The sequence below is a fragment of the Lagopus muta genome, chromosome 6, assembly GCF_023343835.1.
Source record: "Lagopus muta isolate bLagMut1 chromosome 6, bLagMut1 primary, whole genome shotgun sequence".
NCBI lineage: Eukaryota > Metazoa > Chordata > Aves > Galliformes > Phasianidae > Lagopus > Lagopus muta.
The window spans coordinates 40,771,551-40,795,032 of NC_064438.1; the positions used below are offsets into that span (position 1 = coordinate 40,771,551).

Sequence of the window (23,482 nt, forward strand, 5' to 3'; positions counted from 1 at the left end):
TATGAGGCTGAGAAACACTTTGGAAGAAAACGGCAAATTAATGTTCCAGAGGATTTCTCTCTCTCTGCTCTATAAAAACAGTGTGATGGGACACCATCTTCTTATGGAAACATACATTTGCTGTGTGCATTGAGAGGCTATGCAAACAGTGCTTGTAGGCTTACCAGCTCAGAAGTGCAAATTTATTTTATGTAGCTGTGCTATTACCCTTAGGTAAGCAAGCAGTAATCTATTTGTATTTGTACAGCTGTGATCCTACATGCTGAGCTGCTTCGGAGTAGCAGAAAAGGAGCTGAGAGTTGGGAGGTGTCTCCTTATCACACACATTGACAGTTATGTTACAGCAACACAACCAAAAAATCCCCACTTCTCCATCCAGCAGTTCTGCACCATGCTGATGTCTGCGAAGACGCAGTGCCCATTACATGACTACAGGCTGCCTCAGCCCTTCTGTTAAATATCCTTTGAGGTATCTGAAGAGTCAACCCCAAAACTTCACCTGAAGTGGCTTTGATGGACAGAATGCTTCATGTGGACACAGAAGACGAGCTTAAAATCTGATCTCAATATGCAAGCCAGTAGCAAGGGTCATTTTATTTTTTAAAGTTAGTTTTATAAAAAGGATCTTATACGTAAATTTGCAGTGATAATTTTTACTTTTTTTTTTTTTAACATATGAGATACATATAAGATTTGATAATTCATATACTTATGTAATAATAACAATCTTTTTATTAATTTGTTTTCTAAAAACAAGTGTTGCCTAATGAAGAAGATTAACTGGAACATCACTGCAGAAAACTTTGATATATTAATTTCACAATTTGTACCACTTTGGAAGACAACCTTTTTTTTTTCCAAGAAAGTGTATTTTATAGCAACCACAGAGAGATTTTACCATAATAGGCATTCTTTAGAGCCTTACTACAGCCAAATTCCACCTACAATTGTCCTGGGTTCCCAACCATGGAACTGGAAAAAATTTCCACATAGTGAATCAAACAACTATCAATCTCAGAAAGTGAGATAAGCTGAAGTAAATATCCACATGTTTAGGCTTCTCTTCAATGCTCCTGCTACTCTCCAGCCTCCTGAATTACTGAAACAATTCCTAAATGGTGTAGGTGTTTTTCCTATTAATTTGGAATTCAGTCAATGCTAGTTGATGCAGAGGTAGCACCATCCAGTTACAGCAATTCTCAGAAATTTGTTATTGCAGACCAGTTAACAGATCTGTTATTAAGACCAGTGCCAAAACTGTCACTAAATTACAAATCCCACAGCATATGAAAAATCACACCATTGTTTCCTGAAGTGATAAATGTTTCCTTCCATTTGCATTTTACTTTTCTTGATCCATTTGTTCCTAATACACTGGCTTGGCTTTCAGTATTAATCTACTAATCAGTAGATTTACTTTTAAGCATTTGTTCCTTTTTGATGCTTTGAGAATGTACTCCTTGTCTCTTGCACTGTATTCCAATAAAAATTGTTAGCATCAGTGCTGTTTCCCTTCCTATCCATTCTACACAGGATCTCAGATTTTCTTGATTTTAGGACAGCAACAGTTCGTCTAGATTTCAGTTGTTGATCTTGTGTTGTGTGTACTTTCTATTTTCAGACAGAACAGCACAAAATGATTAAATTGAGATGTGCCTTACTGAGGGACAGTCTCACAAGGGACATTCCGCAAGTCCAGCTTGAGCAATTTAAAACCATGGAGACAAAGCTCTTGGGAAGAAGGAGTGGGGGATGGAGAAGATGATTGACAGATCTTGCCTTGCTTTAATTTTGGTGCTTTGCCAAATTTCTAATTGAATTCAAGACTGCAGCTAACACCAATAGAATATGAGATTGCCAGCTGAAGGCCTGCTGTAGAACAAATGCAAATGTTTGTCACCAGCTGGCTGTGATCATTTGCTGATTACGTAATGTTTGTGATAGGAGCATTTGGGTGATTCTAGAATCCCAGTTTTCATTTTTGCTGTATGAGTTTGTCGAGCCTGACTAGCTAGAGAATAATTACAAGAAAAATCAGATTTCTTTTTTTTCCAGCAAAAGGAAGATGTGGAAGAAAGAAGAGAAAAGCACAATGCATCATTTCTGTGACTAAATATTTCTATGGCCTCAACTCAAGGGCTACTGTTTCCCAGGGAGAAAGCCACATTGATTTTGCAGCTGCCATTTGTCAACACATGAGCCTGAAAGGCAGATATACGCTGAAAGAAGGATTTTGCTAAGCATTTATTCTGCCTGAACATGGTTGAAAGATTAACAGAAATGTCATAAATGAATATAGTGTGAGCCTTACAGTGGACATAATGTTCTTATCACTTCTGTACCTCATATTTTAACCTTTCTTCTACTTTCTATATTCTTCATCCATGCTTTCAGTGCTGTTTCTTGCCCCTAATTTCTGCTACCTTGATAATGTCACTTTTGCCAAAACAAGGGTCCAGCATTATAGCTTGCTTTTCTTTTAAACATACTATGTACAGGATAACTACCATGTGGCAGCTGTATTTTAAATTAGTGGTTTTTTAGATGGTGAGCACCCTGGGACAAAGGTTCACTTTCTAAGGAACACGTGCAGCAATACGATGGCATTGAGGTCAGGAAGTAGCACATTCCTCCCCCAGGACCTGCCCTCTGTTTTCGGGGCACTCATTTTGTAAGCCATTTTCAAAATGTGTTTCCACGCAGCCTGGCTGTTTCTCTGGTTAACTGCCCAACCAGCTGAGCAGATGCTTCAGTGTGGAGAGACAAACAGATGATTTCCTCAATGCTAGAGCCCTGACAGGAGCAGAGCTGCAGATGCTGAGGCTTCAGGACAAGGCAGTTCACAGCTGCCAACACAGGAAACAGGTTTCAAACACCTCCATCCTCCTCACACCAATCTGTCTGCTGATAGTTGGCATTTATCTCCACCCCCCTCCTCCACTGGCTATTGGCTATTGTATTCATGTGGGCTGTTTGCTGCTGGAAATGAACAATTGCTGTCACTGCCACCAGCTTTCCGAAGAGCGTGTCAGTGTGCTGTGCTTGTAACAGAAAGATTCTGGCCTTGCTGCCACCCACTGAAAAAAAGATGTGACCTGCAAATTAATTGGGAACAAAGCTGAAGCTTATCGTACATCTTGCTGTCAAAGCCCCCTCAGAGCAGACAGTCAGAGACAAAGAGCTGTCATCTCCTCTGCGGTGTGACCTTCCTTCGCTGGCTGTCAGCTGGGCTGGTTGGGCCTCTTAAAAGATGAGGTCCAGAGCAGGAGTGGAATTAGCTGATAAATATGGATTTTAAAATAAGGTTATACATATCACCTCTTCTTAGAGAATGTCTCCCTAGGCTTCCCATGCAGTTAATAATGAAACACTGCCTCCCACACAGTGACTACAGAGAGTAACAAAGCAAGGCTCCTGCTGTGCCTGTCAGGGGAACCATCCTCCCCTATTAATCTCAGTTTGATGCTCAGTGTTGGAGTGTATTAATATTCCTTCATTTAGGCCAAGCACTAGAAGGGCAACAATGGGTGTGCTCCTTCTTCAAAAACAGCTGTGTTTTTTGACAGTCTTCCTTGACCACCTCTTTTAGATTTCCAAGGGCTTTGCCTATGATCTGTGTACTGTGACTTCAGTACAAACCATGAGGCACTGCTCTTGCTAAGCACAGACCTTGAAACCGGGCCACGTTCCTGTAAGTACAGGAAAACAAGTAACACATGATTAAATTAGCTTTATGGAAGTTTTTTGTTGTTGTTGTTAAGGCAAGCTTTATTTAGACTGAGCAAAGGTTTTTTGTTGTTTAATAAGAAGGTGAACTTAAGGTTTTCCAGTCAACAAGGATGCCACAGGAGGAAGGAAATGTGGTTTAATAGCAACCAACAGATCCATTTTAAAAAGTATGCATCTGTATGTATCTGAATGAATAAAAATAAGAGAAAGTAGGAGAGTTTGTATTTCTTTCACAATAAACTATTTTACCTTATCATGATGTTAGTTAACAAAGAGGTAAAGCAACTCAGTTTTATGGATTTACAGTTACGGGTGTTATTGTTTCTATTTTTGTCACCTGGATCTGTAAATATTTACAATTAAGACCAATCAAGAAATAAACATAAAAATGTCTCATATGGACCTTACGAGAAAAATCATTGCCTGAATATTCCCCCACATCTCCTGCACAAAGGTGGGACTGCTGTCTCAAGTGGACTAGCTGACAAGACCCATATAAAGAACAGATGGAAAACAAAAAACTCAAATCCCAACACAAAGTTGACAGTCCGAGCAGTGCTATATATATGGCAGAGAGCATTTGGTGGACTCAGTGAACAGAAAACCATAACTTTTAAACTACTTTTGTAACATACTTTTGTATGCAAGTGCAGTTGTTAAGAGAATATCTCACCTTAAACAAGTAGTCAACTAATGTTTTCCTTGGACAATTACTCAATAGTCTCATCTAAGAAGGGACAGAAGTGTGTTTATACAGAAAAGCTGGAATCTCATACAGTTGTATCAGTTAGCACAAGCTGAGTAGGTAAGCCAGAGGCTTTGAATGCATTTTTGAGGTATGTCAGAAAGAACTTTTGCATTGGAGCAAGATCACGCGCAGTCCTGGAGTGAGGATCAGTTTCTGTCATCTCTGTAAATTTCAAGCTGCTCAAACATTAAAAGGAAGCAAAAAGAACTGCATGCTAGCTATTGGTAATTCCAAGTTTCTGGCAAAAGCGATGTGGAGATCATGAGAGGATAAAGACAACAAGTAATCACCATTCTTCCAGTTCCAGTTTACAGGGGCAAACATAGCTCAGTTTCCTTTCAGATGGCTGTTCATAACGTGACTACTATAAACCCCAGCATGTTGTTTCTCCATAAATATATGTTGGTATTCTCCAAGATTGAATGAATCACAAGAAATTTTTTTGCTTTCTTTCAAATATATATGTGACACATTAAGATTATGCTGCTAGGTCAATCCAGAACAATACTGTAAACCCTTTTGGTTACTCTGATGACACGAATTGAGTTAAAATACAGTACAAACTAATCAAAATTAAGCCTATGAGAAACCAAAGAACAAGGAAAATATTTGGCAGCTCTCACTGTATTTTGTTAAATTACTGGAGTGGATTTTTTCATGCATTTGCCTCACCTGCCTGGGGATGAGTTGGTGGAGCACTGGCCCATGGTGCATCCTCAAACTGAACCCAAGCTCTGATAGATGACAGTAGATCAGCTTTGGGACACACGTGGTTCCCAAGCACTGTAGAATCTTCCTTTGGCTTGTCACCTGAATTGTCTGGCTCTGTGTGCAAGAGGTCCTGAAATTCTCCATCCACATTGTGGTTCTCTTCTGAGGAAGTATCTGAAGAAGAAAAACATTTTTCCAGAGGTTCCTCAGTGCTACCTAAAATAGACACAAAAGAGAAAGATTGTTAAGAACTACAATTACTTCACTATTTTTATTGAAATCTCTAAAATTCGCTATTAAACATACACAGATTTTTTTCCTTCACTTAATAAAATTTTTAACCTAACAAAATTTTTAGCGTAACACAGGGCTTAGTTTTGTACTTAAGTGTAATCGGTAAGACTTCTTTTGTGGTCAGCTGGATATTGTCTTGCACGTCCAAGGATGGATTCAAACCTTGTAATGGATCTGTGCTGAGAGCTGGGAAAGCACCTAACATTTTTGGCCCAAATTCTCCTATTATACTGGGGTAATAAAGCACAATTCAACCTTTGCACATACCACTTCCATTTAGAAGGCAGGATCTACAGCACCATGCGGTACAATGGTATGCTACATGACACTGCATATATGACAGTATAATTCAAAACAAGAAGACTTAAAGGGTTCAAAGGAAATGAGAGTTCTCTTACCTTGTGGCTTAACAGGGTGGAGCAGCTCATCGGTGAAGGACACCCACTCAGACTGGTGGGAGGCAATGACACTAGTCAGAGACGTCATATTAGCAGCAGGCTACTCATCTTCACTCAGTTGTTATAAGAAGGAAGCAGAATAGGAGAGAGGCACAGTGAAGATGAACCAGTAGAGGGAAACTCATTTTTTGTGCTTTCTTTTCAAATGCTGTTAAGAAAAGATTAAGTCATAACTTTTAGATGATTAAACTCAAAAACAATTGCTACTATTTTAATAATACAGACTATTAAGACACATTATTTACCTCAGGCACAGTAATACCAAAATGCTGCAACCCTTGAGACAGGAATGTCACTTCTGTCAAGAGGAGGGCTATACTTGAGCAACTCCCTGATTAAAGCATCTGAGCATCTTCAAACATCCTCATGTTAAAACAGCTCAACATAAAAACTCAGGGAACTGCCTCTTTTAAACCCAATAAGAAACATTACGAGGGAATTCTCCCTAGTCTGGCAGATTTTCGTTATGATGCAACTTAATCCCAGTTTCAACATACTGTCACATTCTTGTTGCACAAAATCTGATCCTCCTCAAGAACTAGCAATAATCCCCAATCTCATTATTGATAGCATTTATGTAGCCAGTTCTGGAACTGGGATGGGTTGCTCATGATCTTCTTTGCAGTCATGGCATGAAAGGATGTCCACTCCTTTAGCTGCACTTCCAATTCTTCTGCTTGACTGGAATGTTATATTTTAAGTTTAAAACACAGTGTCTTAAATCATGTCTGGAGTTAAGCACGATTTTGCTGCAACCCAGCAAAAACTTTTACAGAAGTAGCAACATTAATTAGGATGTACTCCAATGGGACATACCCCAGCAGATCTCAGAATCTTCCAGAGAGGATAGGATACTGCCAAGGGTGCTTGACTTTTGGCTAATAGGTGGGAAAGTCAGAGCTGGGGAGTGAAATTCTCCTTTTACAAACACCCATGACTGCTTCAGATAGGCAGGCTACTTCAAAACTCTCAGGAGACTAGTGACTGTGTCTAGGAAAGACTGCGAGTTCTGCCCTTAATCATCTCAAGTATTGAAGTTCTTGTTGCTATGATACGTGAGTGCTTCGGAATACTAAAACACAGACTTGGCTATTTTAAAGGGCTTTAAGAGGCATCTCTTTGCCTGCTGTCTCTCACCTAACTTATTTTATTTTGGTGAAACTTCATGTTGTTGAACAAGAACAAACACTGAGATTTTTTCTTATTCTAAACAGTGTCTAGGTCCAAAAAACAGAACAGTAGTTAAATGCATTGACTCTTACAGCATTTTCTACAGGAAGTAGGCCATTCCATGATTATTCTATTTAGGGCCTCAAAGTTATCGTACTAGTAAAGACCCATCAGCACATAAGAGTTGCTCAAACAGCTGAAGAATTCTGAAATCTGAAAGTCACAAAATAGTCTGACACCTGACAGAGAGATTTCATGGGTTATTGTTCATTGTCTCAAACTGAAAACTTGACCTTCTAAAGCAGAAATTGAACATGAAGGACAGTTTCCTATAAACACAAAGAAGAGTTCCTCAAGATGGAATGCTGATGGATAAGGACAATTTGATAGAAGGTAAGACTCCTTTCATTACAAACATTCCAGACTTTATGCCCAACCCCTCATCATTCCCTAATGTTGGGAAAACAGCCTGTATGTGAGCTCCAGCCTAGTTCTCATCCACTCCCATGGCAGGAGCTCTGCATTCACAGATTCGCAAAATGGTTGTGGTTGGCAGTGGGTTCATCTGGTCCCAATCCTGACCATTCTCTAGGCTGAGCAGTCCCAGTTCTCTCAGCCTCTCCTAATAGAAGAGCTCTTTCCAGTATGTCCATATCCCTTGTACAAGGGCCCAGAACTGGACACAGTACTTCAAATGCAGCCTCAACAGTGCTGAGCAAAGCAGAAGGGTCACCTTCCCAACTTTCTTTTGCAACACTTTGCCTAATACAGCCAAAAACAGCATTAGCCTTCCAAGCAGCAGAGGCACATTGCTGGCTCCTGTTCAATGTGGTGTCCACCCGGACTCCCAGATGCTTTACTGCAGAGCTGTTTCCCAGTTGTGTGACACCCAGGATGTCATGGGGCCTGAGGTTCATTCATGTGGTGTGGGCAGATATATTTGCCTGCCTTGCACAGAAATGATTTTGGGTGCTATTAATAGAAATTGCAAAGCTAACAATAGAAGTAAACAAAGAAAAAACGAATGATCTGATATTTTGAGTCCCAGGGACTCCATATGAGGGAAGGAGTAGATGACCTTCCCAACTTGTTTTTTCTCAAGTGACCACTTAGGCTGGATTTTTTGTTTGTTTATTTTGGTTTTAGCTTGTTTAGCTCACTGTAACAAGACATCTTTTCCTAAACAACTGAATACTCCTTTCTCCTGGAAAAGCCTGGACAGAAGCATGAAATAACAGGAAATGAAACAGGAAAACAGTTTATTTTGTTCTTAATACACACAGACACCAGTAGAACTCTTTTTTTTTTTTTTTTTAAATGTCAAATGAAAAAAGCGACAAGAAGGCAAGAAAGCAAACTCTTTCAGCTATGTACGTATGTGAGAGAATTACACCATTATTTTAGTACAAATCTGCTCTTTTATCCTACTGCCCTGGTACAAGCATTCTATCTAAATCCACTCAAAGTTACTTCACCGTATAACATCAGGCAGAAGCTACATTTGTTCTGTTTGGTCTGTTCTGGTTTCACTGCTGGATTTTTTCAAGGTGCCCTGTTGTGTCAGCACCACAGAACCCTTCAATTACAGCAGAAGAAATGAGGTCCAGCCTCAGATCCAGGTCAAGCTGTTGGATGTGCCTTTAGGTCTTCACACCCAACAGACTATTACGAAGCCCATCATTACATATTGCAACTATACAGCTTCCCCACTGCTAGAATTTTCTACAGGCTTCCCAGTCTGGTATCTGAAGGCAGTTGTACTGGTGTACCAAAGTTATCACAGCTTTTAGATAAGCAGCCTGAAACTGCTAAGTAGCCGGAGTAGATTGCAGTGTCAAAGATTTCCAGAGCAGAGGCATTTTAAGGATGAATGTTAGGATGAAAAAAAAAAAAAAAAGTTTGGGTTCTCTCAGCTTTCACAAGAAACCTGTAATCCCATCACCTGACCAAAATGCCTGTAACAGAATTATGAGTAACATACAGCTAACTTCCACATAAACTATGTGGAAAAAATATAACTTCACCTCAAATCATTTTTACTTCTTTTGGCTTTCCAAAAGTCACCCAAAGGAAAAAAAAATCCCAAGCATTATGAAACAAGGAGTCTTAGCCAGCATGACACCAATGTGACTGCACATAGCATTAACAAAATAATGCTGTGATCTGCAGAGGGGCCTATCTCTTCCGGATCCATTTGACAATGCAGATTAACCTGAATCCTTTTCTGAGCAAAACAAACGACACTCACTATTTTAAAAGTGTAGAGAATACTCTGCAAGTGACTTTTGGAGTTCTTCTCCCCATCCTTTAAAGCCTTCCAAACATCCACAGCCACTCCTAGAGCCCACAAGAAGTGAAAAGATAGATCCTCCTTTATTCCAAGTGAGCTACAGTTAAAGCAAAAGTTTATGCTGTACGCCTTAAGCAAAAGTAGGCAAAAACACACTTAATGGTTCAAAGTGTTCCCAGGCCAGCATTACACCTCCATACAGAAATGGAGTTCATGTCAGTTTAGATTTTGTTATTTCTGGATTTGCATTATGTGGATTAAGGCTTTGGTACAGAATTGGCAACAAAGAAAAAAGGGGACTCATTTATTTGATTTTTATAAAAAAAAATTGAGATTCAAAATTTGTGAATGCGTGTGACTACTACTACACTGTAACTACAGTACAAAGCTAAATATTATACATGTTGAGCCTAAAGATCCTTATTATGAATTCCAGCACAGTGCTTTGACCACAAGGTCACAAAATTCCAACAGGCCTAAATTTCTGCTTCAAGTTTCCCTTTTTTACATTACAGTTTCACAGTGGAAAATATGAATCAAGGTGACAAATGGGTGACAGTTATTTCCAGTTCATAAAAGATCACTGAGCTGGAACAAAATTCCTTGGCCATTTAGTCCTCCTGATATTTTTATTGATGAGATTACATTACTTAATTCCTTTTTGAAATTGATGAGTGTTCACTTTAAAATGATAGACTACTTCATTAACTAGAAACCTTCTCTCATTCCAAATCTATGTAAATTCACAGTTTCTAGCCATTTCCTCTTGTGACAAAGTTACTTGTCTCTCCTTTTGTATATTTCTGCTCCAGCAACAGAGGAAATATCCTCCTCCTTTGCTATTGCTAAGCCAGTAAGATATATCTGAGCAAGTCACACTTCTTGCTAGGGGCCTCACACCCAGCACTGTGTACGTTGAGCCTTCATTTCAGGCAGAACCATTAGGCACTACGAATGCAAACACCAACAGCTGCAACAGCTTATGGCACCACTGAAACATGGTACATTTACAAAAACAATGTTCAAACTATTTAACTACTCATGAAAAATTCCCGTGATCCATACTGGAATACTGTTTTCTTGCTTATACATTCCCATATAATCCCAATGACCTAAATGTAATTGGTTACTCTAGGTCTCATTTGGCTACTGCAGGAGTCAAAGATGACAAGGAAGAAGAATAAGTTAACAAGTTATGTTATGCATAGCTGAAAAAGAAACTAAGTCAAAAGAGCAGCAAAGAAGCCATGACTGACCATGGCTTTTGTAACAATGAAGTTCCACGGATTCCAGGAAGGTCTCAAGGAAAAATACGTAATTTTATTTTGACTACGTCTGTTTGGCAAACCCCTACAGACAAAACAATTCTAATAGGATGAACTGCAGAGTGATTGTTTCCTTGGGCGAACCTCCAAGTGAGAGAGAGCTCGTGGATTTTTCCTCTCAGGTTGGCATGCAACAGGCAGTGACCATCAGCACATCGTGGCCTGAATAATAAGCAAACTCCAAACTGGAAAGCTGTTCTCAAGCACCAAAAAAAATCCTAGGTATGCTAGGGAGCCATAGCAAGTACAAAACCCAGTGACAAATAACACAGAAAAAAAAGATGTTTGAAATAAATCAAAGAAATAAAGGAATTCAAATTTTATTATGACAGAAAAATAATTGCCTAAATACCTCACATAAGATTATCTTACGAATAGCATAGAGAATGAGAGGAGTAAAGTCATATTTGATTATTGTACATATTTCCTGATGTTGACAATCACATTTTCTCCATATATTCAGTCCCCTATCTTATAAATTGCTCTAAGAAAGTTTCTGTCAGGTTTTTGAACTTGTCCCAGTTCCCCAATTACTCCAATTTACATGTGCTGTTAAATGAGTTCTGTGATTTCAGATTCAGCTGAAGAAGTTCAGCCACTATCTGTGCATATAACACTCATGTGAGAACTCTCAATAGATAAGGACCAACTTGGCCTCTCAGGGAGCCAAAGTGACTCACTTGTAGAGTTCCAGACCCTCTGGAAGCAGGAACTCTCTTGCCTGCTGCAGATTACTCCTAAGGAAACAGCAACCAGAGCTCTGATCAGAATATGTCCAGGTTTACTTTATGCCATTACCAGATCGGTCATTTCCACTATCTCATGGATTGATGGCACAGATGGCTATTTTAGACAGAGATGAAGTGAGGAAGAGTGAGCTACTGATGATAACCAGAGCCATCTGGCACATTGGGTGACAGAGAATTGGTGTGGGTTTCCCTGAGCACAGGGCCAAGTGCAACCACTCTAATTAACAACTACATCCACTTACTTTAACGGACTAGGTGCTCTGTCTAAACTTGCACTGCAACCAGTGACAGAACCAATCTTAAAGCTGAGATGACCTGAAATACCCTTATTTTGTCCAGACCACAAAAATCCAATAGAACATAAGACCATGTCCCACAAAGACACAGCTCAGTTTTACTGGAAGCTCACATCCACTGACAGTAAGAAAAGAGAGTCTGTAGCTGATGTGTGTGGGTAAGGAAGCCATAAGCATCTCCCTCAAGAATATTTGCATCAAGTCTGATATCTGAAAGGTCAATAGCTGTCGTTTTCTGTACTTCACAATTCATCTATCACAGAAGCTCCACTATTTTTTAAAAAGAGCATCTTAGATTCTCTCCTGCCGACAACACTAGGATATTCAGACAGTTCAGAAGGCAGTGGTCTTTCTCTTTTTGCTTTTTTTTTTTTTTTTTTTTTTTTTTTTTTTTTTTTTTAGAAATACACGCAACCAAATCCAGCGAGACATGATACTATTTAATAGGCTTCAAAACTGATACTAGAAGAAAAACAACTTCCTTCTTTATTCTTTGTATTCCCAAGGACTTGAGTAACATAGAAAGGTAGTGTAGAAGGGAAGAAATACAGAAAAAGAAAGAATCAAATTTATTTACTTTTTTCCTCAATGATTACAAGTAAGGTCTAACAGGCAGAAACTAAGGGAAAATGCTAGACAAAAATGTTTGGCAATGATCATTCACATTTTTAGTCACGTCAGCAGCTCTACATTTCAGGACTCTTTAAATATGGCTCACTGTGGGTCCAGTATGCATTTAAAGCATGACTGAAGCCTCTGGCTATGTAACTGCATTAGAACCAGAAGGATAATTTCCCAAACTGCAGCCTTCAAGCTCAAACCAGAATCTGAAGCAAAGACCAGACTTTGTCAAATGTTTATCCTACCATATAGAGCAGCAGTGCTTTAAAACTGAACTGGGGGAAAAAAAAAAAATCACAAGAAACAGGCAAGACGCTAATTTATCTAGCATATTTAAAATCTGTGGATTTTCTTTCCCATCACTACTGCACAAATTGAGAACAAATACTGATCCCAGACTTCCATGCATTATTACTATGCACATCACAAACTCTCTCTGACCCACATTCACTTTAATTCACAAAAGGTTGATTTACTTCGCTACAATAACTGACAACCCAATCCATAATATGGGGGGATGGAGGAAAATGGGCTTAAAAATTGGTTTATTCTGTCAAACCCCCGAAGTGAATCATATAAGGAATATGTTTATCAAAAGAGAGATCGCCGTGAGCACCGTGCTTTGCACAGGGTATTTTCATAGGCTGTTGCAGTCCAAATCATGCAGTCAAGCTACGCAGATATACTCCATTCACTAATTCCTCTAAAAACCATCATATCTTATTTGCTGTTGTGATGGTCATTAAGGTGTGGTTTTCTTTCTAGAATTTCAAGCTATCTCAGTGAAATAAGAAGCACGGTGTCATACAATTAACCACCCCAAAAAAACTGTCACTTCAGCGTGCCATCACCCAGAACAGCTGTCCACAGGTAAGCACAGATCACAAAGCTCTACTGCACACATCCTTCTTCTAAACCGATGCTAGTGACAAAAGAAAGTGATTGTACATTTACTGAAGTACAGTGCTGGATGATACACACCGTTGTAGTAAGTACACATCCTGGCTTGCATGAAATGTCATCCTATTCTGCCAAATGCTAAAATTCCAGCAGTGTCTGTATACCTTGCCAGAGATTACTGCTTCACTGGAATCCAGTGCAACTCTAAAACCAACATTGCCTCCATCAATGAAAGGAGAGCCAGCATAACTCCTCCACTACCTCAGGACTGATTTTTGTTGCAGAAATGACATCGAGACTTTACCTTCTGGTTTACAGCCAAGTTCATGCTATTGTTCATGCTAGAAATTTGGTGAAAACCCTTTGTTGAAAATGATGGGTATAATCAGTTGCCATCAATGAGCTTTAGTTAAACTCATTTTGGACTAAGAGAACATGAGAAAGAAGTCAGGCCCTCCTTCAAACACTAGTCACATTCAGGACAAGGCAAGAACTGGATCATTCAGACAGAGATGCTTCACTGGAGTCTGAATGCCTACAGAGAGGATGGGCATTCATCTGGCTGAGCAGTATGAACAGGACGGGAGAACAGATTCTGAGTGACTGGAAAACACAGAATCCAACTGTGAAAGCAGAGAAAAAACAAGGAGCATTGAGAAGCGATGCAGCCTTGAAAGAAATCAGTTTGTCTGTGCTGAATGTTGGCTAGAAAGAGAGATTGGGAACGCTAAGGCAGAAAGTCCTGTTCAGTTCATGTTTTCTCTGTATTTCTATGTCACTAACAACCACATGTATAAATAACTTCTATGTACCTATACTTTTATATGACATCTTTGATAACTTCAAAGCTGAATCTGCAGTACATTTCAAAGGGATCAAGATTAAAAAGGGATTGCACTGTGAGGGAGGTACTATCTGAGGGCTATGCACACAGGCAATCTTAAAACGTGAGACTGTCTTCTAGCCTGAGGAAGTGCTGCTTAATTATTTAAAGCCAGACAAAATATAGCACTTTGGAAGAGGTATCAGGGGAACAAGCTTGCCCCAGCAGAAAATTCCTGGGATGATCCAGCTGGTCTTTTCTCATTTCCAGCATCTGGAGAGCCAATCGCAATTATGCAACTTAGTATCAGGCCAGGACACTGTAGCACTCCAGGGCAACCCACAGACACTATGTTTGTTGTCACTCTTTATTTTAAATGCTCTAAATATACACACTCATTGGTGCCCGTTGCTTAACATGACTGCCCCTACCTTCAGGGGAATGGAAAGCACCTCTGAAAGGAAAATATTCTTGAGTAAAGGGACTCCGTACTTTCTATGCCAGAACCAAATATATATATATATGTGTGTGTGTGTATGTATATACACACACACACACACATATAACACACATATATAACACACACATATATACACACGAATTATAAACAAATATCTTGACCAGTCAAATTAACATACAGTACAAAATAAGTGAGACTTTATGGTCCACCTTCAACCTAACGCAGCCATGAGCCAACAGAGCTAATCTGCTCCTCAGTCCACAGTACACCTCAGTTGCACAGCATTAACAGTTTACAATAATATTAAAACAGCATTAAAACTCTGTTTCCAGCTCCTGGGACTCAACTCCAGTAACTTTTGGCAAAGAATGTCTACCGTACGTATCAGTTTCGAAAATGGGATGCAGACAAGCAGTTGTAAAATATCTGAGATATCTACGTCCCTCTTCCACAGAGTCAGAGATCCAAAGGGACCAAGGCCCTCAGTTTGTTACCTGAATGGGCAGTGACACACTTCAGCAGAGATTTAAATCCAATTTCATCTAAATTTACCCAAGAAAAACAACAAAAAAAACCAAAAAATAAAACAAACAAACAAAAAAAGCAAAAGCCCATTGTGAATAACTGGAAGTTAGCAGAATTAAAAGAAATATTTTTTTTTAAGACAAAGTTTCTGGTTAAAGAAAGGGGGTGGGGGAAATTAAAACTTTCAAGTCAGCTCTCATTTCAGTGTCACAGAAAAGCTTCATCTCTCTGTTTGGAGCTGTAGCTACCAGATGTCTGTGGTCATTCTCAATCTGTCTTACCCCCAAGCATCTTTGTGTCAATAGCTTGGATTGAGCATGAGGAATATTTGTAATCTTCTCTTGGGGAAAAAAAGTGAATACTAATATGTCAGTGTCAGATTCTGAGTGCACATAAAGCATGGTATCAATCAATCAATCAAACTCATTGAGTCAGTTAAATTAAATTTACAGAAGTCACAGGGATGAATTAATTGTGAGGAGGGGAAATGCCCAGATCTGCCCCGTCTGTTCTACCACAGCCTTTTCCTTCAATGACATTTGAGATTCTGGCAGTGAATATCCAATAAAGCGTGCACCCAGATGCTGAGCCCTTATCCCTCACACTGAACCCATGTGCCTTATAAGCTGGAATGGCATTTAGAGTATGGATCTGATGCTTTCATCATATACAGTTTTTGAATATGGGATATAACTTTCAGCCAGGTAAATACATGAACTTCAGTGATCTGGAAACAATGTGGCTAGGACCAGAGAGGAAGGAACATTTCTGGTAGCAAGGTAGCTCCTTCCTAAGGAGCAGCCAGTAATTAAAAAGCAACTAATCATTAAACTTCATAGTCCAAATTCCTCCCTATAGCTGCTCCACTCAAACTACTTTAATAGAAAACAAACCAGCCTTGTGCAATGGAGTTTGACCAGCTCTGGTTTCAGTTATACAGCTAGTAATACTGATTCTCTTTGAAAACATTTAGCACTGTTTTTTCCATGCATTTCAGTCACCCACATGACCACCAAACCACTACAAAGTTCTGCAAAATGGTATTTTCTGTTCACAAGAGGCCCCTGCTCTAGACAGTGGGAGAGGAAAAATTGCTATATCATATACTCTCCCCATTTTCAAGAGTAAATTAGAGGTAAGGCTTTCATTTCATCTCACAGCTGGCAACCTCAAGATCCTATAGAGAGAATTAGCTTCTATAAATATTCACATCTGTATTTTGGGCCAGCTAGATCTTGGCCCAAAAGAGCATCACAAAAAAGAAACAACCCTAAAAAACTAGATCTGTGTTCTCCAACTCACCAGATAGGTCTGATGGGGACCTCAGCTCCAGAGCACACTGGCTGCTCTTTGGGGATGAGACAGCTGTGGATGGTTACAGCACCTTCACCAAATCTTGAAGCCTATTGGCCAATTCTATCTTCAGCTTCAAGTCAAAGGAATTATGCTGAGACACTGACTTCAGTTACCTTAATAAATGGAGATGAATCACATTTCACTCAACTCTGGACACCAGAGTTCAACACCTAAGATAGCCATCCGATGCTCTGTTTATAGTCAGTGGATGGAATATGACACCTCCAGAGAACCCTTCGTCTGGTCTATTTTAGAACAAGGTGAATCCTCCCCATGTGATGACCCATGACAACTCAGACTTGCAAGTCTTTTGCACACCTAAACCAGGGCACCTGAATCTCAGTCACAAATAGCATTGTGCCAATTCACAATTTTTACTTTTTTTCAGCATTTTAGGAAATACCTGGCATCAAGCAAAGCACACACTGAAGGATTTTCAGGCATGGCTGGCAGCAAAAACTCTTTAATTCATGGCTCCCTTCCACCAACCATGTAGAGTTCATGCTTATGAAACACCCATATTTCAGTAACCTATTTGCTATAAAAGTATTTTCTATTAATAAAGCACCATTTGTCTCTGTTGCTATCCAAGGAGCATATGCATTAATGTTTTCTTACCTTAACCTTTTATTTTTAAAGTTTATGTTTTGGTGTTTGCTTTCTCTCATAATTTTGTGTAAATATACATCAAGGATTATGTTAAATTAAATTAAAACAAAACAAAACAAACAGAAACAAGATTATATATATATCATATAAATAATGTATATTATATCATATATAAGTTTATGCTAGTCTATCAGTGGGGGCAGAGCTGTAGGGTGAAATACTTGGCATTAAGAGAGAGCTTTCATATTACTTTTTTGAGTCTTCTACTTCAGGTTATCTTCAATCAGATCCTGTGGAAGGAATTAGCACTTGGAGACCATTATGTGAGTGCCCAGAGTGATCTGTCCTCCAGCTTGGTTTCATTTGAAATGAAACCTGTTGATGCACTCTGATGTGAAAAGCGCAGCAAGAGTGGATTACAGGACGCTTGCTGCAGAAGTGCATTCCCGTTCTAACACACTAATGCACATGCATCCATAGTTCTTCATAAAAGGAGGGAAGCCTGCAACCCTGGTTCTTACCCCACAGCATTGCACTTCCTCAGCTTTTTTTTTTTCCCAATTTTTATCAGAATTTTCATACCCTGACATTTTGAAAGTGATAGAATCATACAGTTTATCTTATCTACACATTTAAAAGATGAACAGTGGAAAAAAATAATCGATAGCAGCAGCACATAGGGAATTCATAATTTTGGGGCAGCAATCTTATCTGCATAGACATGCTTGGATGAAATTGCAGCATACTTTGACAAAATTTTCAAATATTTACACACTGATCCAGGCAAGTTCCCAGATGTATGAGCTATGAAGCTTCCCGTTGTACTGCCCAGGATCCAAATGCACTTGGTCACAGACAGAGCACTGGAGACAAATACACTCATCCCAAAGCACACACAGACAGGTACTCCTCCCTTGAGGTTAGTGGTTGTAAAGTTATTATATACATTAGCAGAACTTGCTATCCTTTACAGTACTACCCAGCATGGTTGGACTGCAAAGAAAACATACTAAGAATTCAGAAAACAAAAACCATCTGATTTTGTCATTGGGTATTTTATGAATTTTTCTTTTTTTAAGTAGTGCAAGCAATTCAGAAAAAAATGCCCAAGAATTTCCTTTTAAGGGCTTTCCTTTCCCAGCTGACAGCAGAGCACTCACTCTTAGGGGATTAGCTCACATATATTCAACTTCTACATACACATAACATTACACTTCTCTCCTGATCATTGTTTTTTTGTTTTGTTTTGTTTTTTGTTTTTTTTAATTACTATTTATATTCTTCCATTTTCAAAGACAAGGCTGCAAAGCCTGTTGCAACTTAAGGCCATCTCCAAGATAATAGTGATAGGACAAGAAGTGAAGAGACCAGCCCCCACCTGAACACAACCTCCTTTCAGGGAGTTGTACAGAGCAATAAAGTCTCCCTTGAATCTCCTCTTCTCCAGACTGAACAACCCCAGTTTGCTCATCCACTTCTCTTAAGACTTGTGCTCCAGACCCTTACTCATTGCCCTTCTCTGGTTATGCTCAAAGGCTTCAATGTCTTTTTTGCAGCAAGGGGCTCATACCTCAACACAGTACTTGAGGTGTAGACCCATCAATTGCTTTGCAGAAAGCCTCAGTGCAACATAGAAACCAGAAGCCGCCTGAGGCCACAGTGCTGCAAAGAGCAGCACCAAGGCAGGAGGACTGAAGCACCATGATCACGTAGTGGTTGGTTCTGCCTTGGTAAGCACTATGTTGGTGGGAAAAGCCGGTGCTACAACAGGTGACAGAAGCCTCACAGAGCAGAACATCTTGAGAGGTTTGTAACAGATTTCAATGCTATTTCTCATCCTCACTTGCTGATGCCAGACTTGAGATAGCTGAAAATGAAGCTCTCTAAACACGATGTATTTAGCCCACGTACAATATGGTTTAACCCACACACAGTCTGGATTTCTCAACGGTGAACAGCACCAATAGCTGAACTGCTTTCCTGAGAGCTGCAAGGAGCACTGGTGGGTGCTGAGGAGTCAAAATCAGCCTTGGGAAGATTCAGCTTCCACTTCCTTACACTGCAACCCTTGGACCTTTATCCAAACCAAACACACAACAGAGCATGAACGATGCCACTGACAAAACTGTAGATCCAAGGAACTGATAGGAAGATCTGCAGTTAATAAGATGTGCTGGGAAGTTGCTAATTAGAACTGAGAATGTGAATTGTAAGTGCTACAGCCAGTCAGAACCAAGATGCAGAGCAATATTTAAGAAGAAAAAAAAAATTTCCGCATTTCTCTTCAGACATTTAATGGTCAGTTGATGGTTTTCACATTTAAAATTTAAAAGCCAGGACTATAAAAGACCACTCATCACTGAAGTGGCCAGCTGTGTTCCTAGGTGCATGCAAAATGAGGTACTATGTCCTGGGGAACTACTGTGACTTGCTTTGTGCTTAAGACTTTTATAGGAGTATCATGAAATAATTGTAATGCTCTACAGAAAAAGGCAAAGATTATCACCTGACCAAAGCATGATACAACAGATCCTATCTAATTCATAGCAAATATAACTTTATGTTATAATCAGTTAGATCCCTAGAAACATTATTTTGGAAAAGACCTCTAAGATCATCTAGTCCAACCATCAGTCCATCACCACCATGCCCCTCAGTGTCACATCCAATTGTTCTCAAACACCTCCACGGATGGTGACTCCACCACCTCTGTGGGCAGGCTACTTCCAGTGCTATACTTTGTGAGTAGAAATTTTTCCCCTTCTAATTTTTGGTGATGAAACAATCCAACCATTTGATAACTACGTATTTAGGAGGACAGTATGCATTGCTAACACCACATCATAGAACCCATTGAAGGTGAGGATAACGTCTTCATGTTTTTTTGGTGATAACACGAACTTGATCTAATAACAAACTTGCTTAACTGCCAAATATTAAGGCAAACTCCAGAGCCCAAGTGTGCATTATGCAAAGGAAAAAAGAAACTGAAGACAAACACACTGGGGAACATGAGCAGCCAGCAGTTTGAGGTTTGTGTGCCCAAACTGGTAAGTGTACAAGATGCAAATTCACAGAAGGCAAGAATTAATCAGATGACTCACAAGCAAAGAAATGCTCACATTTGCCAGATTTTTGCCTTGTCAAAACTAGAAATCATATAGACACACAGAACTGTTTGAAAGGGCCCTTCGAGGCTATCTAGTCCCACTCCCTTGCAATAAGCAGGAACACCTACAGCTAGATCAGGAAGCTCAGAGTCATGTCCTGCCCTCCAACCAATTTTGTAAACTGACCGTATGATATTGGATGGTCCAGGAAGTACGCAGAAGGTAGCTGTAAAGCAACATCTGCTTCAGTGAAGGTGTCAAGTTTTTTTTTTGTTTATTTTTTTTAAATCTGTTTTTCATTGAAAGACTATGGTCTAAAAAAAGGTGATACCATGGGCCCGAAGGTGAGAAGTTGCATCCAGTTACAGCACAAGAATCAACAGAACAAACGAGGATCAATAGAGAGAAGTGGAGTTCCAGCAGAAACAGGGATGCAGCTCACAGAACACACAAGCGAGCAGCTAAAAGCCGTTTCTGATCATATATTAGCATAAAAATTCACCTGACATGGAAATACAAACTTTGTGCCGTTATGGCCTATTATTTACCAATAGTATTTGAAATAGACCATGGAAAGATGATCAGCAAGTTCTGTTTCCTTCTATTTTAACCTGAGAAAGCCACTGACAACATAGCACAGTTCCTTAGAATGAAGAAAGGAAAAACCCAACCCAGAGTAATTACCCGGAGCAGCGGAGAGGCAGGTGGATGTGGACAGTTTCCCCGCTTTGCTCGTTAACCCTCCTGCACAAAGCGCAGGGCCATAAAGGCACGGGAGCGCTCCACGGAGGGAACACCGCGGGGCACTGGGCAGAGCTGCCAACACTCCTCCCCACCAGCAGCGATGCAGACGGGTGCGGGAAACGAGGAAGGCCGGCTGGAACACGACCCAAACGGCCGTGCCGAGGAGCAGCACCACGAACCCAGCAGGAAAACGCACCGCAATAGAGGGGGAAGAGTCTCAGCTCTACGAGAGCAGAGCGGTGCCTGACGGAAGCCCAGCCAGCAGAGAACAAGCTCGGTGGAGGCAGCCGCCCCAGCACCCGGCCCGGGCCCACCTGAGCTGAGTCCGGCTCCAGCTCCCACCTTCCCTCAACCTGCCGCGCCGGGCAGCCGCTCCCCAGACACCTACCTGTGGGAGTGCAGCAGCCGCTCCTCGAGGCTGCCGCCCGCCGCGAGCACGGCACAGCACGGCCGGGGGAGAAGGTGGAGGAGGCGGCGGCGCACTCGGGGCGGCCCTTGGCCCGCCCCACCGGGGCACCGGCAGCGCGGGGCCGCCGCCATTGGGCGCTCGCCGGCGGCGCGGGGGCGGCGGCATCGCCTCCGCATTGGCCGCGGGCGCCGCAGCTCCGCCTCTCCCCGGCCACGGCTCGGCGCTGGTGCCGGCCTGAGACGAGGGGAACCCCAGGGAGATGGCAAGTGAGTGTATGCAGGCTGTAATTTTTAACCCTACCTCAGCGCCAAGGCTTTTAATCAAAGGAACTTGCGGACATGCACACGGGCACCGCGCACAAACACGTGCGCAGGTGCTCGTGCGCGAGCCGCACCCCTCAACTGATTTGGGGAATTGCTCCCGCGAGCTCAGGAAGCACCACTTACTGGACAGCTTCCGTGCAAATTGGAACTTACAAGTTGAAAAATGTTAATAACCGTAAACACTATAATCATGCAAATGTTAACAACCTTAATTAGTACCAGAGTCACTGAAGAGAAAAAAAAAAGTTACGTAAGTTTGAAACCAGATCACCTGAGGAGAAGCGTTGTTGCAGAACACCAGGAATTCTGAAAGCTGCAGCACCACAGGGCCACCCTGTAAAGCACGGCGCGTGGCAGAGGGCACAGGGCACAGCTGGTTCAGCTCGTCCAGTGCTTGCCCTTCAGGAGTTCCCAAAGGGGCCACAGTTGGCAGCTGGCAGAAATCCATGCTCTAAAGGACTGCAAAGGCTGTCAGCCCCTTCCCGGTTCTGGTCAATCCTTGAGCTTCATTTATTCTTTTTTCATCTTTTTGTTTTCCAAACAGAATCAGAATTAGCCATTACAGACTAACTTTTCTCAGCAGCACTAAGACTGTAAGCATGCCAGCAGGAGCAGTCCTAGTGGCGGTGACCACCCTACCTCACACTATAAAGCCAGCAGCACCAGGCTGTGCTTATCAGTCAGGTTGTAATGAAGGCTCGGCATCAGAAGGCTGCCCTTTTCTCTCTCAACATTGTTTACTGACAGATTTTAGACGGTTTAAAGGTTGACAAAAAGCATATTCCTAAACTTAAAAAGATCATCCAATGAAAAAGGTTTGCATGTAACATGCCACTTTTGAGTGAACAACAGGTGAAGTTCTCTGAAGCACTGATCTCTTTTTCAGTAAACCAATGTTGCTGGATTCAGCAGTTTAAAATAGAGGGAAGCTATAGGTTTATAGTATTTTATATATATTGCTATAGGTTTAGAGCATTTGATTATCTTCAATTATTTACTCCATTACAATTATTACTCCTTTACCACAGCATCAGACAACACCATTATTTAACACCATTTAACTGTTATTATACTTAACCATTATTCTATTCAGACTTGCAAGATGATTCACTAAGCTTTTGCTCTCCAAATGCATTTACCTGTGGGATCCAGAACGCAAGGACCAGCAAGTAAAACACAGCCTACAGATTCTGATTCTTTCTAAGCATAACCAGAATTAAAAGCATGGGACCTCAAACCAAAGCATTTCTATTATACATTAAATTTCTAGTTGAAAACTGCTATTTACACAATAGAAAAAGTGAAGTTAGAACAGACTTTTTTTTTTCTCTCCTAAAAGCAGGAGATGTTAAAATTTATTTTTATTTCTTAATTTTTAATTCAAACACCTCAAAGAGCCTTGTTTACTTACTTCAGATGGTTTGGATTTGAAGAACAAAGGTTGTGTCCTTCAGTTTTCTGATATATATCATAATGTTGCCTGTTAGCCATAGAAATACAGTATTCTCCTCCTGGTATTCTGATCTATGTTGCAGGCAAATTTAGCAGATGAGACTGCAGGGTTAGAGCATTTGAGATCATAACACTGAATGGTAGTACTGACCAGCTAAAGGCTAGAATCATTCTGAATCCTATTTAAGTACATACACTCTCACTTCTTAATTTTTATTTATTTGTTTTTAACTCAGTAATGAGTTTTTTTTTTTAATATATTTGGGATATTTCATTTTAAAGATGATACTGCACTGCATTTAAAAAAAAAAAAACTTCTTAAGCTCCTTTATTCCCATCCAAAACAGTGATACTCAAGCAAATTTCTCTGCAGATTTAAC

General features: G+C 40.5%; 1 protein-coding gene across 2 annotated transcripts in view; it reads right to left on the reverse strand.

Annotated features, from left to right (window-relative positions):
* STON2 (stonin 2) overlaps positions 1–21,454 on the reverse strand; it is a 71,378-nt gene extending 49,924 nt beyond the window's left edge. Inside the window, exons 1-4 of one of the 2 annotated variants that reach the window (XM_048947566.1) lie at positions 21,307–21,454; positions 16,402–16,568; positions 5,881–6,088; positions 5,150–5,404 (exon numbers count right to left, since the gene is read on the reverse strand). In XM_048947566.1, the coding sequence (XP_048803523.1) occupies positions 5,150–5,404; positions 5,881–5,968 (343 nt within the window). In that variant the 5' untranslated portion in view covers positions 5,969–6,088; positions 16,402–16,568; positions 21,307–21,454. The remainder of the gene's footprint in view (positions 1–5,149; positions 5,405–5,880; positions 6,089–16,401; positions 16,569–21,306) is intronic. The other variant, XM_048947564.1, reaches the window with a different exon arrangement.
* Positions 21,455–23,482: the final 2,028 nt, after the last annotated feature.